General features: G+C 42.2%; 1 protein-coding gene across 1 annotated transcript; it reads right to left on the bottom strand.

The window, feature by feature from the left end:
* Positions 1–5,111: 5,111 nt before the first annotated feature.
* Positions 5,112–10,261, bottom strand: LOC107388082 (fish-egg lectin). Its single transcript, XM_054739540.2, has 6 exons — positions 10,123–10,261; positions 8,543–8,672; positions 8,223–8,459; positions 7,930–8,141; positions 7,722–7,846; positions 5,112–5,442 (listed from the first exon to the last, which is right to left on the bottom strand). Exons 2-6 carry the CDS (start codon positions 8,595–8,597, stop codon positions 5,301–5,303), a joined length of 771 nt encoding a protein of 256 aa, XP_054595515.2. The 5' UTR covers positions 8,598–8,672; positions 10,123–10,261; the 3' UTR covers positions 5,112–5,300.
* Between the last annotated feature and the right edge of the window lie 5,568 nt (positions 10,262–15,829).

Below are 15,829 nucleotides of genomic sequence, written 5' to 3' on the forward strand. Positions count from 1 at the left end.
TCACTTGTTAAAGGTGGAGCTGCAGGAGGTGGTAATCAGTGGCCTGGAGGACTTGGGCCTGCTTACTCGGCAACAGGCTGCCTCGCCTGCGGAGGCCCGTGTACATGCTGAACCTCCCCTGGCGACCCCGCCCCCTGTCAGCCCTACTGCACCTGATGACAGACTGGTTACAGCTGCTGTAGACGCCGACCCGGCTGACTCTGATGAGGACGTGACTCCAGCCGAATTCAGGCTGAGGATTGAGCAACTCCGTTTGGACGCTGAGGACCGAGCCCAGCGCAGACAGCTGGAGTTTGAGATGAGAAAGCTGGAACTGGAAGCTGATACAAAATTGCGTCTTCGCAAACTTGAACTTGAACACGAGGCTGTGAAGGCTGAGAAAGAGACATCTCCGGTGAGTTCCCCACCGCAAGACTCTTTTAATATCAGTAACTGCATGGCGTTGATGCCTGTTTTCAGGGAATCTGAGGTTGACTGCTACTTCTCTGCGTTTGAACCTATCGCAACGGCGCTTAATTGGCCGCGGGATGTGTGGCCTCTCCTGCTGCAGTGCAGATTCACAGGTAAAGCCTCCGAGGTTGTAGCCGCTCTCTCTGTCTCGGATAGCAATAATTATGACACCGTTAAAACTGCAGTTTTACAGGCATATGAGTTGGTGCCAGAAGCCTATCGCCAGAAGTTCAGACTTTCCAGGAAAAACTCGGCACAGACACACATTGAGTTTGCTCGAGTAAAAACGGTTCTATTCGATAAATGGTGTAATTCCTCCAAGGTAAAAGACTTTGCTACTTTGCGTGAGCTCCTGCTCCTTGAGGAATTTAAACGCTGCATCCCTGATAAAGTGGTTCAGTATGTAAACGAGCAGAAGGTGACTTCATTGTCTGCTGCAGCGCAGCTCGCGGATGAGTTTGTGTTAACTCACAGGGTGAACTTTGATCCCAACAGAAGACCCTCACCTGGGCCGCCTGCTGAGGCAGACATAACAAATGGCGTTCCTGAACCTGCTCTGTGTTTTTATTGTCACAAGCCTGGTCATGTCACAAAGGACTGTCCCATTCTCCAGGCCAAGAATGTAAGACAAGAACAGCCTGACAATGTTGAGGTTTTTACCTGTTCAGCCCATGTTACTGTTGGGGAACGGGATGTGGGATCCTGTTTTAAGCCATTTGTATTTTCTGGATTTGTTTCATTGTCGGCTGATGATAGGCCTGTACCGATAAAAATCCTGAGGGACACTGGGGCATCTCATTCTCTCATTCTGAGTTTGGCATTACCCTTTTCTGGAAGAAGTGCTTGTGGTTTTAAAGTAGTTGTTAAAGGGATTGCGCCCCCGTCCTTTCAGAAGCCCGTCCATCGTGTGTTTTTAACATCTGATCTCGTCACAGGATATTTTAACATTGCTGTCTGTCGCTCCCTACCAGTGGATGGCGTCGTTCTCCTGTTGGGAAATGACATCGCCGGGGACCTGGTGGTTCCACCTGCCTGGTCAAAACCTCAAGCTAAGGGAGTAGAAAACATGTCAGCTTCTACTCCTAATGGTCTCATTGCAGGAAACAAAAACACAGGCTCCTGTGAGATGGACAGACGTGCTGCTGAGCCTGAGCCGCCCGTGTTTGATACTGGGTTTTGTGGACCAGCCAAAATAAAGAGGAAAAATAAAAAGAAACCATTATGATTAATCCGTGAGTAGTGTACAGAGACCTTCACTTTACAAATTCCGTGCTTTGGCCACTTATTAAGTAAGATGACAAGCAGCAAAGGCACAGAAAAGATTTTGGTTTAGCCCAACCTGGAGAATGAGATGTATCAGTGTTTGTTTGTTTGTTTTTGTACCCAAAGGTGTAGACCTTAGGCTTTATGGGGGGAAGTGATACGGCTGGAGCCTTTTTGTGTTGTGATTTCATTTTTCTGTGCATTTTTATGTTGCATCTGAGGAGCCTGCCTGCAGACTATGGCCTGTTGGCTCACCCTTGCTCCTCCCTGCACCAGCTGAGCTGGGTTTTCATCAGCCGCAAATTGTTTAAAGGACCAGCTGGAGCGCCTCACCAATGGGGACAATAGTGCAGAGCTGCCTTTCCTCTGGTCTGTTGTCTCCCACTTAGAACTTCGATATTGTGCCCTTTAGAGTTATGTTACTGTTTGAACCTGTTTTGATAAAAGGGGATTTAGATCCATGGTGGTTAGCAATAATAATAGTCATATTTTCTGAATTAAGAGAAAAGTAAATAAAACTTTTGTTAATTTTCTTTTGTGTCACGCGTCCTCCATGTTACCCCAGGCCCACTAGACACCTGGTCAATCCTCCAGATGGCGTAACCTTGACTTTGCAGTTCTGGCATGCATGAAAGGTTATGTTGTGTCAATTCGATGGTGGAAATTGACACTTTTTATTCTTTACAAAGTTTACTGGGTTTCTGGGACAATTTAGCTGTCATGTCACGGAAACTGTAAAATGTTATTAAAACAATAATCTTTCAGAAAAGCATGCAAATACATAAACATACAATCTTAGAGGTCTAACACCAACCATTGTCTTATCAGAGCTCCGTCATCAAAAATAATGCAGTTCATTCTTGTTCTCTGTGGCCACAACAAAGTGCATTTATTAAATGAACAAAATTGTTGCTCTCTGATTATTTGATTTAGTTTTTAAACCAAAGGCCAGACACAAAGGGAGAACTATTTCTCAACAACCATTGTTGGGCATCTTAAAACAAAATAATAATAAAGTTAGTAACAAATTACTTTTTTCAAAAAAGTCATTGAGTTAGAAACTCAGTTACCACATTGTCATAGTAATTAGTTACCATTCAAAGTAACTGTGACGTTACAATGTCAGCCTTGTGCCAGTAGAAATCCAGAGTTTATTTCCCTGTTGTCGTCAATGAATTCACCTTTTGCATTGAATTTGCTCTATGTGTGCAGCAATTATGGCGTAAATTTAGGTTTGTCTTCTTTTTTAAGACCTGGGATTTTCATGAAACTTTAACTTACAAAACAAGAAAAAGTGACAAATATATATATATTTGCTTTCACCTTTATTAATTTATAAACAATCATTACAAGGATACACTGTCAAAAAGAAAATGAAAAGGTAGAAAAACCTCAGCTGTTTATCAAATCTCAAGACATGAAAGGATTTTAAATGCAGAAAATATTTTTTTATATTCTCCTGAATCCTAATCTTTCCTCAAAGAGGAGTTTGAGGGTCAGATAAGAGCAGGGACTCTATATTTAAAATGTTTATTTGTTATACATGTCCATTTGTCTGTTTTTTACCCAGTCTCGAGGATACACACAACTACCGTAAAAGCACTAAATATATTTATCGGATAATTCTACCTCTTTTGGTGTTTTGAGTGAATGTACTTCCTGCTAAATATACAGCCTGCCACATTGAGGCTTGGACCCAAAATGCAAGAACCCAGAACTACACTGGCATGGGCAGTTGCAGAAATAAGAATCCTTTATTCTTGGAGGAGTGACAAAAAACTCAATAGCACTGGAGGCAACTAGAACAACACTGACAAGACAATGGACCAACAAATCGCTAAGAGAGAAGACAGGGTTATATACACATGGGCTGGGTGATTAAGGGAATTGGGTACAGGTGAGACTAATAAACTGAGAGGTAGAGCAGAAACAGGCAGGGGAGAACACCAGATCTAAATCCTGTAAAACAAAGCTACTAAACTAAATTAAACTAAACTAAACCTAAACAATGTAGAACTAAGACACAGGAGATCTAAAGATAAGTGAACTAATGACCTAAATGGGGAAGGAAACACAACACACTAAAGGAGATACGAACTAGATAAGCTGAACATGTTCCCCCTAGTCACTTCACTTGTTTTTAGTTTTCTATGAGGAAAACCTGGAGCCCAGCAAACATTAGGACATTCAATCAACGTTGAAAAGACGTCGGGTCGACACGTCCCATCATGGTTGACAAATAGTTCCAAAATGAAAGTTGAACCGACGTCTTTTTTGGACGTGAATTACACGTCTTTCGGCACGTCTCATTCGGACATTTAATGACTGTCAGTGTACATCTCATCTGCACTGTAAAATAAAATGTTGTTTTTACATTTAATACTAGTTAGACTAATTAGAATATTTCCAGTGTCTGGCCTTGCTTTACCAATTGGCTTTTCCCAGCCTGGACTCAATCCCGTGTCCTTTAGAGTGTAAGTCAGATGACTAACTAGTTGAGCTATCCCATTGATATTTATGAAGAGACTAGTAGACCTTCACTTACAACTGATTAATGACATGCCATGTGTTGAACTATGCATAAGTTACTGTCAGTGTAACAATTATACATGTAACTACAAATCTGAGTGGATTTGTAGGAAATGTTATGTTAAAAAATATGTTTTATTTGGACCATCCTACCGTGACCATTTTTGACCGTGGACCAATATTGCTGGGATGCAATGTTGAACTACACGTAACTAATTTTCAAAATAACAATTATACATATAACTGTAGGCATGTACAAATGTATCTGAATGGATTTTTAAGACATGTTCTGTTTTTTTTTTTTTTTTACAAATTCGGGCCGTCCTACCGCAACCATTTTTGGACATGGACACCACGCCGGAGTCGAACCAATGTTTGTGGGGAGGGGGCTGGAGACCAAAGGGCCACAGAACATGACACAGCCAACCAGAGAGCATGGTGAAATAAGCACGCTCCTCTTGTGCATGACCGGCATGTTTCTAATTAAACAGGTAGCATCCTTGTTTGTTCGCAGGAATCAGATGAAGACAATTCAACAAGCCCAGATTTATGAATGGAGCAGCCCCTATGTCCCTACAAACAGACCATGCACTGTTAAGAAACCACAAATGGCACGATTATCTGATGAGATCATCTTTAGCACCATTGCTGTAATCTTGCTCATCCTTGAGACTATTGGAAGGGGAGGATTATATCAAGAATTGGCATGATTATCCAGCCATGTGAACGGGGCTTGAATAGATCCTGCTAGAAAGGTCATTGGTTTTGGTACCTCATGTAATTAAATGCTTTGTTTCCATTTTAAGTGTTCACAACATGGCAGTAATAACCATGTTATTGTTAGGATATGAGATTTCAAGAAACCAACAGGATTTTTGGGTCACATTTTAATTAATCGTTTAAAACAACCATTTATTTCACCACCATAATTCTTACCACTGTTAGAATAAAAAGAAAAGGTAGAGGTCAAGCTATGAAAACACCAAGAAGATAATGGGTTTTATTTTCATATAAAGGCCACTACTGAAGAAAAGACTTTAGTGAGGACAGCTAACATGTTACTGCTGACAATCCAGGATCAAACCAATCTCAAACACAACCCACAGGTGTCCCAGGTCATAGCTGACGTGTTTGACGGGCAGACAAAACGGTATCTGAACCCAATCTCTTCCTTGTGGAAGACTGCTGGTGATGCCAGTTCTGTAAAGAGAAGACAATGAAACCCTGATGATATCAAGTTCATACAACAAATTATATTCAGCATACAACAGCAGAGAGAGAGGTCTCCATTTGAATGTACTGATTCACAAACATTTAGTCACTACTGACTCAGAAGAGAGGCGATTATCACAGCTACAACATCTATAGTCAAAATAAATGGCTTCAATCGACCTTTTTACTTTATTACTAGACTGCTTTTAATTATCATAGGAAAAGATATGAACACAGTTTTGATTCTGTAAGTGATCATTCAAGCAATGAATACAAAACTGGAAATCAACAGACAAAATAAATCAAAATATAAACCAATTTGGTTGAGGCAATTGTTCAAGAGTTTCACATCTAAAAATCCAAAAGTGTCTTCACTTTCCAACAGTACATCAGTCGTTTTCTAGAATAGGGTCTTTTAATATGTAAAATCATCATATTCTTTCTTCAGGTTTCAACAATACTCAAACCAATTGACATAAGTGATCATGCATCTGTGTCATCATTAAATATCGGAAAACCTCAAAACCGTCTACTAGATGGCGCCTACATACTTCATTACTCAAGGAAGACTCCAGATTTATCTGCATCAACATTTTGGCTAACTAGCGAAGTAGTTCTCAGATTTAAATTTGTATTACATATTTAACACTTTAAAAGGAAAAAGAATCAGAATTTTAAAATATTACGTGGAACAAGGATTAAATACTTATCACTCCCCAAAACTCTCTATGAAGACTTCTGCATGCCCCCTCGACATCTTACCCTCATCTTTGTTTAAAAGTGCTTTCCAGTCCATCTGTCCCAGCGTGCTCTCCATTATTAATGCTTCTCTGGTTTCTGGTCAGGTCCCTGCTTACTTTAAGAATGCTGTAATCCACCCGCTTCTTAAAAAACGAGTCTTGACCCCTCTCTCCATAGAAGCTTGAGACCCATCTCTAAACTTCCGTTCATCTCCAAGATCTTGGAAAACGATGTGGCTAGAATCTTTTTAGTGTTGTTCTTAAGCTTTAGTTTTTATGCAATTTTATGTTGTGTATTGTTTTTAAAGTTTTTAATTACTGTGAAGCACTTACATCAGTTTTATGCTGTTGTAAGGTGCTATACAACTAAAGCTGCCTTGCTTTGCCTAAGCAACTCACAGTTGGTCTTGATGAACATAACATCTATGATGGTTTCCAATCAGGTTTTCATAGAGCTCATTCTACTGAAACAGCTCTTCTTAGGGTCTCTAATGACCTTCTGACCCACAGTGATGCAGGGGACTGTTCTGTTCTGGTCCTGCTGGGCCTGACTACAGCCTTTGATACTGTTGACCATCACCTGCTACTGGATAGGCTGAGAGACTGGGAAGGCCTATCAGGATCTGCTCTTGAGTGGGTCTCCTCTTAGCTGTCTGAGAGTGCTTTCTCAGTGGCCGTCTCCAAGTTTAGGTCTTCCACCACCTTTCTCACCCATGGTGTCCCAAAAGGTTCTGTGCTGGGGCTCTACTCTTCCTCCTCTATTTGCTTACTCTTCAGCACATCCCGAGCTCCTGTAAAGGAATATCCTACCATTTTTATGCAGATGACATCCAACTGTACATCTCCTTTAAGCCCCATGAGATGTCTAAGCTGCAGCTGTTACACATCTGCTTAGACTCTATCAAAACCTGGATGGCTGGGAGCTTTCTACAGCTGAATGAAGATAAGACTGAGATCATCATCTGTGCGCCAGACAAGCTGGTTCCCAATGTCAGAGACTCTCTTGGTCAGCTTGCTTCTCACAACAAAGCCTCTGTCAGGAATCTTGATGTGACCTTTGACCCAGCTCTCACCCTGGATTCTCATGTCAGTTCTCTTGTTCAGACTTCTCACCAAGTCCTCCAAACACACTGATTTCCCTCTTTCCTATTCATTTTATCTCTCCCTTTCTTTACATTTTTTTAATCACAAACTATTTTTTTATTTTAACCAAAGTTTTTAATATTGTTTTAAAAATACTTTTCATATATAAAAGTTTTTTTTTTTATCTTGATGGGCGCTTTAGAAAAGATTGTTATTTTTCTTTCTTTCTCTTTCTTTCTTTCTTTCTTTCAGACGAGGATGTACACCCAACGTATCCTTTTTTGAGTAACTATTATGGAGACAGAAGATGTGGAGGGACAGCAGTGGTCAATTAAATAGAGCAGTCCTCAAAGTATTTTTGGATTTGTGGCGAACACGTTTTACTGGGTAAGATTAATGTTCATACGCTGATAGAGTAACAAAGATATCTCAAAGCAGATTTACCTTTGGAAGACGTCACCATTTGAATTGACCACAAAGACACTCCCATCAGTTCCAACTTCAGCCAGTGTTGCTGATCCTGGCACCTGTGTCCATCTAGTCTTACTACAGGTAGATGGATTCACGTTCTATTGGAAAAATAACATGTAGTCAGAGGTCATAATCAGTGATAAGAACAATGCTGCCTTGAGGTAAAGATAGAAGAGCTTACAGAGACATAGATGTTATCAGCGGAGTTCACTCCCCAGCATCCATTTGGTCCACAGCTGAAATACGTCAACGACCCGTCAAACGGTGTCCAGGCCACTGGACCAGGTTGTGGATAGGCCAAGGTGATGCTACTTTTAAGGCAAAAGATGTTGTCTGCACTGTTCACTCCCACTACCTGTTCATTACCTCCAGCATCCACCTGCTGTAATAAACCTGACAAAAAATTCAACAAACATTTAAAAAGATTCACTTTGTGTAGCTTAAACTGTAACATTTGTTTATTAAATGACTCACCATCAACAGAAACAAAGTCTCCTCCTACAAACTTGTAGATGTTATTTGACGAGTCGACTCCCCAGATTCCTGCAGGTCCGGCTGTGACATGAATGAGAGGAACAGTGCCCAGTTTGGACCAACCTGATCCACTCAAGAAATACGCGTTTGATGAGCTGTCTGTCATCACCACTTGTCCTTGTCCAGCATCAATCTGTGCAGCAGAAGGCTGCTGTGGGGGGGCTGTGCAGGTCCACCCTGTAGAGATGCAAAATCTTAACAATATAGAAACATGTTTTTTTTAATTCTGAAATATTTTATGCATCATGGTGAAAACCTACCATGACAGTTAGATAAGCAACTCAGCAGGAGCAACAAGGCTGCAACAGCTTTCATGGTGTCTTCGGTGAGGTGCAAGGTGACTCCTGGTGAAGTTTTTTATCCTTGTTGGTGACTTATGAAAACACTAATCTGTGTGATACAACCATAGGTAAATAGGCAAATGAGACTGAACTGGTTTTCCTGCTGTTTTGCAGACTGCAGAAGAGGAAAATTCTAATTATTGAATTCTCTCAATTACAAAATATTGTTTAAAGGTGTGGTTTACTAGTTTATTAAATACATCTGTAGTGTTCTCTAATGTAAATCAATGCCCCATGAGTCATTTAAAAAAGCTATGCTGCTCCTGTTCTGAGATGCAGAAGTTTTCCTGGTGCGGAGGTGGGCTGGAAACAGCCATATTACTCATTATTATTAATGACATGCATACACCTCACTTCTGATTGGCTAAAAGAACATGTTCAGCTGTGTTGCTAAATCGGTATCACTAAAGCCTCTTTTATAAGACAGACCATCGCGTCATTACAGAGTGATAAATCCAAATTTGTGGGTCTCGTAAATACGGCAAGGAGCAAAGAGGAAAGGTGATAAAACTTGATTCTGATGCGCTTAGCCTCGTAGTAATATTGCCACATGAGCCCCTCACCTCTGACGGCTAAACGCGTGTCAGCCCCGCTAATCCCTTTGGAGCAACTGTGGGAGGTCCCACCGCAAAAGAGGGTGGTCGCGTTAGTGACGTATACTGCACGCCAAGTGCCGACCGGAAGGGATACAAACAAAGATAAAAATGGCCTCTCACTAGTATCTTTCAACAACCTACAACATGGCAAACGGGACGGACGGAGAGACCATGGAGCTTTTGGCCGTGCGAGCGGGCGAACAGATTAGTTGCCTTTTTACGGGGACGGTGAGAGACAGCCAGCTGTTCGACAGAGTGGTGAAAACACTGGCTGGGCGGGGCGTCAAGCGGGACAAAAAGCAGGTCACATCAAAGCTAAAGGTCCTGAAAAAGAAATTTCATCAGTCTGACGTGTCTTCCGTCTGATGCTGAACGCGCAACCCTGTACGTCACATGCGGGGGGGGCAGCGATCTCCCATATCCCGTATTGGTTGGAGAGGTGCCTGATGGCAGTTTATGCTAGCTTCAGCTTTGCTACTATAAAGGCCTAAATCCTCCCCAGGGAGCCGTGGCAAATCCCATTTTGCAAATGCTATGGTCCTTCAAAAACAGCTTAAGACACTCTCTCCTTGCTGCAATTTAATAAATAAAAAGCCTTCCTGTGGGCGGGCACAAGCCAAGATGGGCTAGGCCATGAATGCAAATTCAGTGTGACACAGATATGTGAGAATTGTCAAATCCTAGTATTTCACCGTCTATTCCCTATCATAAGACTGTTTTCATCTTCAGCCTGCATGAAAAACTCGGACTGACCGATTATAATCAAAGAAATTCATCAAAAAAGTGTTTTTCAGTGTTCCACACCTTAATGAACAATTAGAGTCTGCAATGAACAACCAGAATAGAAATTCTAAATTCTGTCTCAAATCTACAAGATAATGTGGTAGTAAAATATTATCTTACCAAGAGCCAAGAACTGGTCAGAACCTGTGCAGAGGCAGAGACAGACACAAACATACGTCTGAGTCTGCCTAGCAGTGCTGTCCGTCTTTTATAGGTCCTTCGTGGGTGGGGTAGCATGCCAGCAAGTTGTCACCCTTGTTGTTGATATGCTATCATCTATCTATGTAGGCATGTTTGGGTGACAGCAATCAGCTAATCAGCTGCATTGCTGATTAGCTGGACAGAAACTAATTAGCACAAATGGGTTAGAAAAGAATTCTTGAAAAGAAACATCCACCTAGACAAGCAACGCCCAGAATTACAGGTTACTAAATTAGCAAAAACATCATGAAAACAAATGACACCTATATGCATGTTATGGATGGATCCTTTTTGTGTTGTGTTTTCATTTTTCAGTGAATTTTTTTGTTCTCATTTATGCTGCATCTGAGGAGCATGCCTGCATGGCCTGTTTGCTCACCCTTGTTCCTCCCTGCACCAGTTGAGCTGGATTTTCATCAGCCGCTGATTGCTTAAAGAACCTGCTGGAGCTCCTCACCAATGGGGACAATAGTGCAGAGCTGCCTTTCCTCTGGTCTGTTGTCTCCCACTTAGGGCTTTGATATTGAATAGTGAGAAGAAAAAAGCTTTAAGGGTAATCCGTTACCTTTTTGAGATTTTGTGCTCTCTTTAGAGTAGGTCCTTGTTAAGTTACATTTTAGTGTTTGAGCCTGTTTTGGTTAAATGTTTTTGTTCCATGGTGGTTTATTTTCTAGAGTAAGACAAAAAAAGAGAAAAGAAAATAAAACCTTTGTTAATTTTCCTTTGTGTCACACGTCCTCCATGTTACCCCAGGCCCCCTAGACACATGGGTTGTAACAATGCAGTAAATTTTCTTTTGCATGAATTTTCAGTGAAGCCTTTTAAGAGACGACCAGCCCATTTAGGAACCCATAGATAGTTCCGATAGGACCCGTCCAGTCTGAGATACCTCGAGGTGAAAGCCGAAAGCTGGAATGCTTTGGTCTTTGGTTGATGATTGTTTGGCTCTTGGAAGAGCCGGTTGTCTGGTATCAGCTGCAGCGTTGCAGAGAGGCTTTGACTTAAGGTCAAAGGAGATTGTGTAAAAAGAGGCTTCTTTCCCAGTTTGGCCGTATCGAGGTTCAGCTAGAAACTGAATCAATCGGGAAGTAAATCCTGTTTAATTAAACCACAATGTTATGATTTCCGGCCATTCTGGCAAATCAGAATGTGCAGTGTCTGGAAGGCTTTACCAACACATTCCTCAGAAAGCCATGCCTTCCTTTGGATACAAGATTCTTAATTCTGTGAATAAAAAATCTTTAAATGTTATGTGAGGTGAACCTTAACTTTAATATTTATCTTATGAAGATGTGTGTGAGTGTAAGCAATGATTAACTTGTTAAATCAAACATATAGTGATTTGTGATATGAATGGATCATTGTAAGAACAATTTTCATTTCAAATGCATTGATTTAAGCACAGGTTATTCAAACATTTCATTTAAACATCTTACTCATTCATCACATGTGATTATTTAACCCAAAAGTTGTAAAGCCTTCTAGGATTCGTGTGGATTCACTTTTATCCACAGTGAGGATTCCAGCAGTCTGACTTTTAGCTGAGAGGTAAGGCTTTTGTGGGAGACCTTGGCAGTTTATTTATGTCTGTGTTGAAGAACAATAAGTGAGCAAAATGATGATCTGTGCGTCTGAATCCTCCAGCTGGCGTAACCTTGACTTTCCAGTTCTGGCGTGCACAAACTGTTATGCTGTGTCAATTCGATGGTGAAAGTTGACCCTTTTTATTCAGTTAACTGGGTTTCTGGGACAATTTAGCTGTCATGGCACAGAAACTGTAAAATGTGATTAAAACAATAATAGTAATTAGTTACCTAGCAAAGTAACTGTGACATTACTTTACGTTCAATAACACATTTTAGTTCTATAAGTAACACTTCGGCTTTACTCAGCATGTTTCTGGCCCCACACACACCAGGGGACACACTCTGGACTTTGTTTTTACCCTGAGTCTAAATGCTGACAGTGTTTGTCCTGAGGACATTTGTATTTCAGATCGCCATTGCATTTTCTTTAACTTGTCAGTTTCTGCGTCCCCACCTCCTGCTCGCCGTATGGTTAGTTCTCGTTTTCTTAATGAGAGCACAGCTAGCAATTTTTCTGCTGCTTTTGATCCACCCTGTTCTTCTGATAACGACCCAGATTCCTTAACTTCTCAGTTCAACGAGCACTGCCTCTCCATTCTGGACAACATCTGTCCTGTCAGAACCAGATCAGTTCCTGCAGTGAACCCTACTCCCTGGTTTAATGACAGCCTTCGCAGCCTGAAGCGCCAATGCAGAAAAATATAGCGTTTGTGGAAGAAAACCCATCTCCACGTCCATCTGCTGCACCTAAAGGATCTTCTGACATCCTTTAACTCTGCAGTCAGAGACGCCAGGTTTTCCTATTTCTCCAACCTGGTGTCCCAGAGCAAAGGGAGCCCCAAGGTGCTGTTTAACACCATCAGCAGCATCGTCTCTCCTGCCACTCCTACAGCCTCCATCCACTCTGTTGCAGACTGAGAACTTTCTGTCTTTCTTTGTGGACAAAGTCAATAAGGTTAGATCTAGCATCTCTCCTTCAGCCTTATCACTGCCTCTCCCAACTCCAACTAGGCCCATCGTCCTAGATAGCGTTGCTCCTGTTTCTTTGCCTGAGTTAACCAAACTAGTTAACTCTATGAAGACCTCTGCATGCCCCCTCAACATCTTACCCTCATCTTTGTTTAAAAGTGCTTTTCAGTCCATCGGTCCCCGCATGCTCTCTATAATTAATGCTTCTCTGGTTTCTGGTCAGGTCCCTACTTACTTTAAGAATGCTGTAATCGACCCGCTTCTTAAAAAACCGAGTCTTGACCCCTCTCTCCATAGCAGCTTCAGACCCATCTCTAAACTTCCGTTCATCTCCAAGATCTTGGAAAAGGTTGTGGCTAAACAACTCACAGCTGCTCTTGATGAACATAACATCTATGATAGCTTCCAGTCAGGTTTTCGTAGAGCTCATTCTACTGAAACAGCTCTTCTTAGGGTCTCTAATGACCTTCTGGCTCACAGTGATGCAGGGGACTGTTCTGTTCTGGTCCTGCAGGACCTGACGGCAGCCTTTGACACTGTTGACCATCACCTGCTACTGGAGAGGCTGAGGGACTGGGTAGGCCTATCAGGAACTGCTCTGGAGTGGTTCTCCTCTTACCTTTCTGAGCGCTCCTTTTCTGTGGCCGTCTCCAAGTTTAGGTCCTCCACCACCTCTCTTACCCATGGTGTAAGTAAGTAAGTAAGTAAGTAAAAGTTTATTTATAGAGTGCCTTTCACAGATATAAATCACAAAGCGCTGTACAACATGATAAAGATCAGGGCAAATACCTCTAACCAATAAAAACATCAGAAAAACCATAGCAGTGATAAACGTAGAAAATAAAATCATGAGTATAAACAAAGTGAAGGTGTGAACCCAAACAAAGCCATCTTTTTGAACATTTAGGGAGGGAACGCCTGGATGAAAATGTGAGTTTTTAGATGATTTTTAAAGACCTCTACAGTGTTAGAGAGACGGAGATTTGAAGGTAGACTGTTCCAAAGTCTGGGTGCAATAGTCTGAAAGGCCCTGTCCCCTTTGGTTTTCAGTCTGGTTCGAGGAACAGCCAGGAGGTTTTCAGATGTGGATCTAAGTTTCCGTAAGGTGGTGCGTGGGGATAAAAGCTCAGATAGGTAGCTTGGAGCCTGGTTGTTAAGAGCTCTATAGGTCAGGACTAAAACTTTAAACTGTATTCTATATTCTACCGGGAGCCAGTGGAGGGACTGTAAAACTGGGGCGATGTGAGCTCGTCTGCTGGATTTGGTTAGGAGTCTGGCTGCTGCATTTTGGATGGCTTGAAGGCGTGAGAAGGAGGTTTTGCTGAGACCAGTAAAAAGAGCGTTACAGTAGTCTAAGCGTGATGACACAAAGGCATGGATGATTTTTTCCAGATCTGCAGTAGAAACCAGTTTACGGACTTTTGAAATGTTTCTCAGTTGAAAGAAACAAGAGAAGGAGATGGTTTTGACGTGTGAGTCTAAACTTAAAACTGGATCAAAAATAACTCCCAGGTTTCTAATGTTGGCCTTGGCTGATGGGCAAAATGAGGCAATTTCCTGCTCGATTTTTGGCTGAAGTTCCGGGGGTGCAGCGATCAGGGTCTCTGTCTTGTTAGCATTGAGGACAAGAAAGTTGCTGGACAGCCAGTTACTGATCTGGGTCAGGCAGAGTACAAGTGTGGCCAGCCTGTCCAACTGGTGTGGCATGAAGGACATATAGAGCTGAATATCATCAGTGTAGATGTGGTAGGAGATGTCTGGGAAAGACTGAATGATGCCAGCTAGGGGAAGAATATAGAATGCGAATAGTAGAGGCCCTAGAACTGAACCTTGTGGAACCCCGCATGTTAGAGAGGCAGTGTCTGAAGAGAAGGTTTCTGACTTCACTGTGAATGTTCTGTTTGTGAGATAGGAAGAGAGCCAGTCTAGAGCGGAACCTGAAATCCCAGCCAGGGCATTTAACCTGTTTAGTAGTACGTTGTGGTCTACAGTGTCAAAAGCTGCACTGAGGTCAAGCAGGACCATGACAGAGCATTTCCCGGCATCAGCAGCCATCAGGAGGTCATCATGCACCCTTACTAGAGCAGTCTCGTTGAGTGCTGCTTCAGAAAGCCAGATTGGAAGGGGTCAGAGATCTTTGACTTAGAAAACCAGGATCTGAGTTGGGTTTCCACAACCTTCTCAAGTACTTTACTGATGAAAGGTAGCTTAGAAATGGGCCTAAAGTTACTGGTGGAGCTGGCGTCAAGGTTGGGTTTCTTTAAGAGAGGAGTCACTTCTGCATTTTTAAAGTAAGATGGAACACAGCCTTGGCTCAGTGAGCTGTTGATTATAGTCAACAGAGATGGACTGATAGCGCCAAGGGACCCGACTAAAACAGAGGGAGTTAAGATATCTGAAGAGCATGATAAGAGTTTCATCTGACTGATTATTGAGGTTAAGTCATTTAGTGTAATTGGGGAGAAGGAGGTGAAAGACTCGGAGCACTGAGGGGCCTCCCCTCCTGGGGGGGGGGGGGGGGGGGAAAGCTGGTGGAATGCTGGTTCTCAGATTCAACACCTTGTTTGCAAAAAAAGTGGAGAAAGGTGATACAATCATCAGCTGAAGATAGCTGAGCCTGCTGCAGAGGAGAAGACACGATGCTGGAGATGGTATCAAACAAAACGTTAGGATTATTCTTATTTTGGCATATGAGGTTGCTGAAGAAAGAAGACCTGGCATTTTCTACAGCTTCGTTGTATGACTCGAGAAGTTCTTTAAAATATTTGCGATGAACAACCAGACCTGTCCTCTTCCACCGTCGTTCCGCTTTTCTATAGGAGCGTCTAAGATCAAGAATCTGGTTGTTCAGCCAGGGTGAACTGGAGGCACTGGAACTGTGGCTGGTTTTGTAAGGGGCGACCTGATCTAGAATTTTGAGGCAGTGATCATTAAATGAGTTGGTAAGGAGCTCTACGTCATCAGAGGAAGGAGGTACAAAGTCAAAGAGGGAGGAGAAATTTAAAATGGTAGAACTGTTGATAATACGTCATTGCTTAGCAGAGTCTGGTAAAAGAGATTCAGAATTTAAG

The sequence above is a fragment of the Nothobranchius furzeri genome, chromosome 1, assembly GCF_043380555.1.
Source record: "Nothobranchius furzeri strain GRZ-AD chromosome 1, NfurGRZ-RIMD1, whole genome shotgun sequence".
Classification (NCBI taxonomy): Eukaryota; Metazoa; Chordata; class Actinopteri; order Cyprinodontiformes; family Nothobranchiidae; genus Nothobranchius; species Nothobranchius furzeri.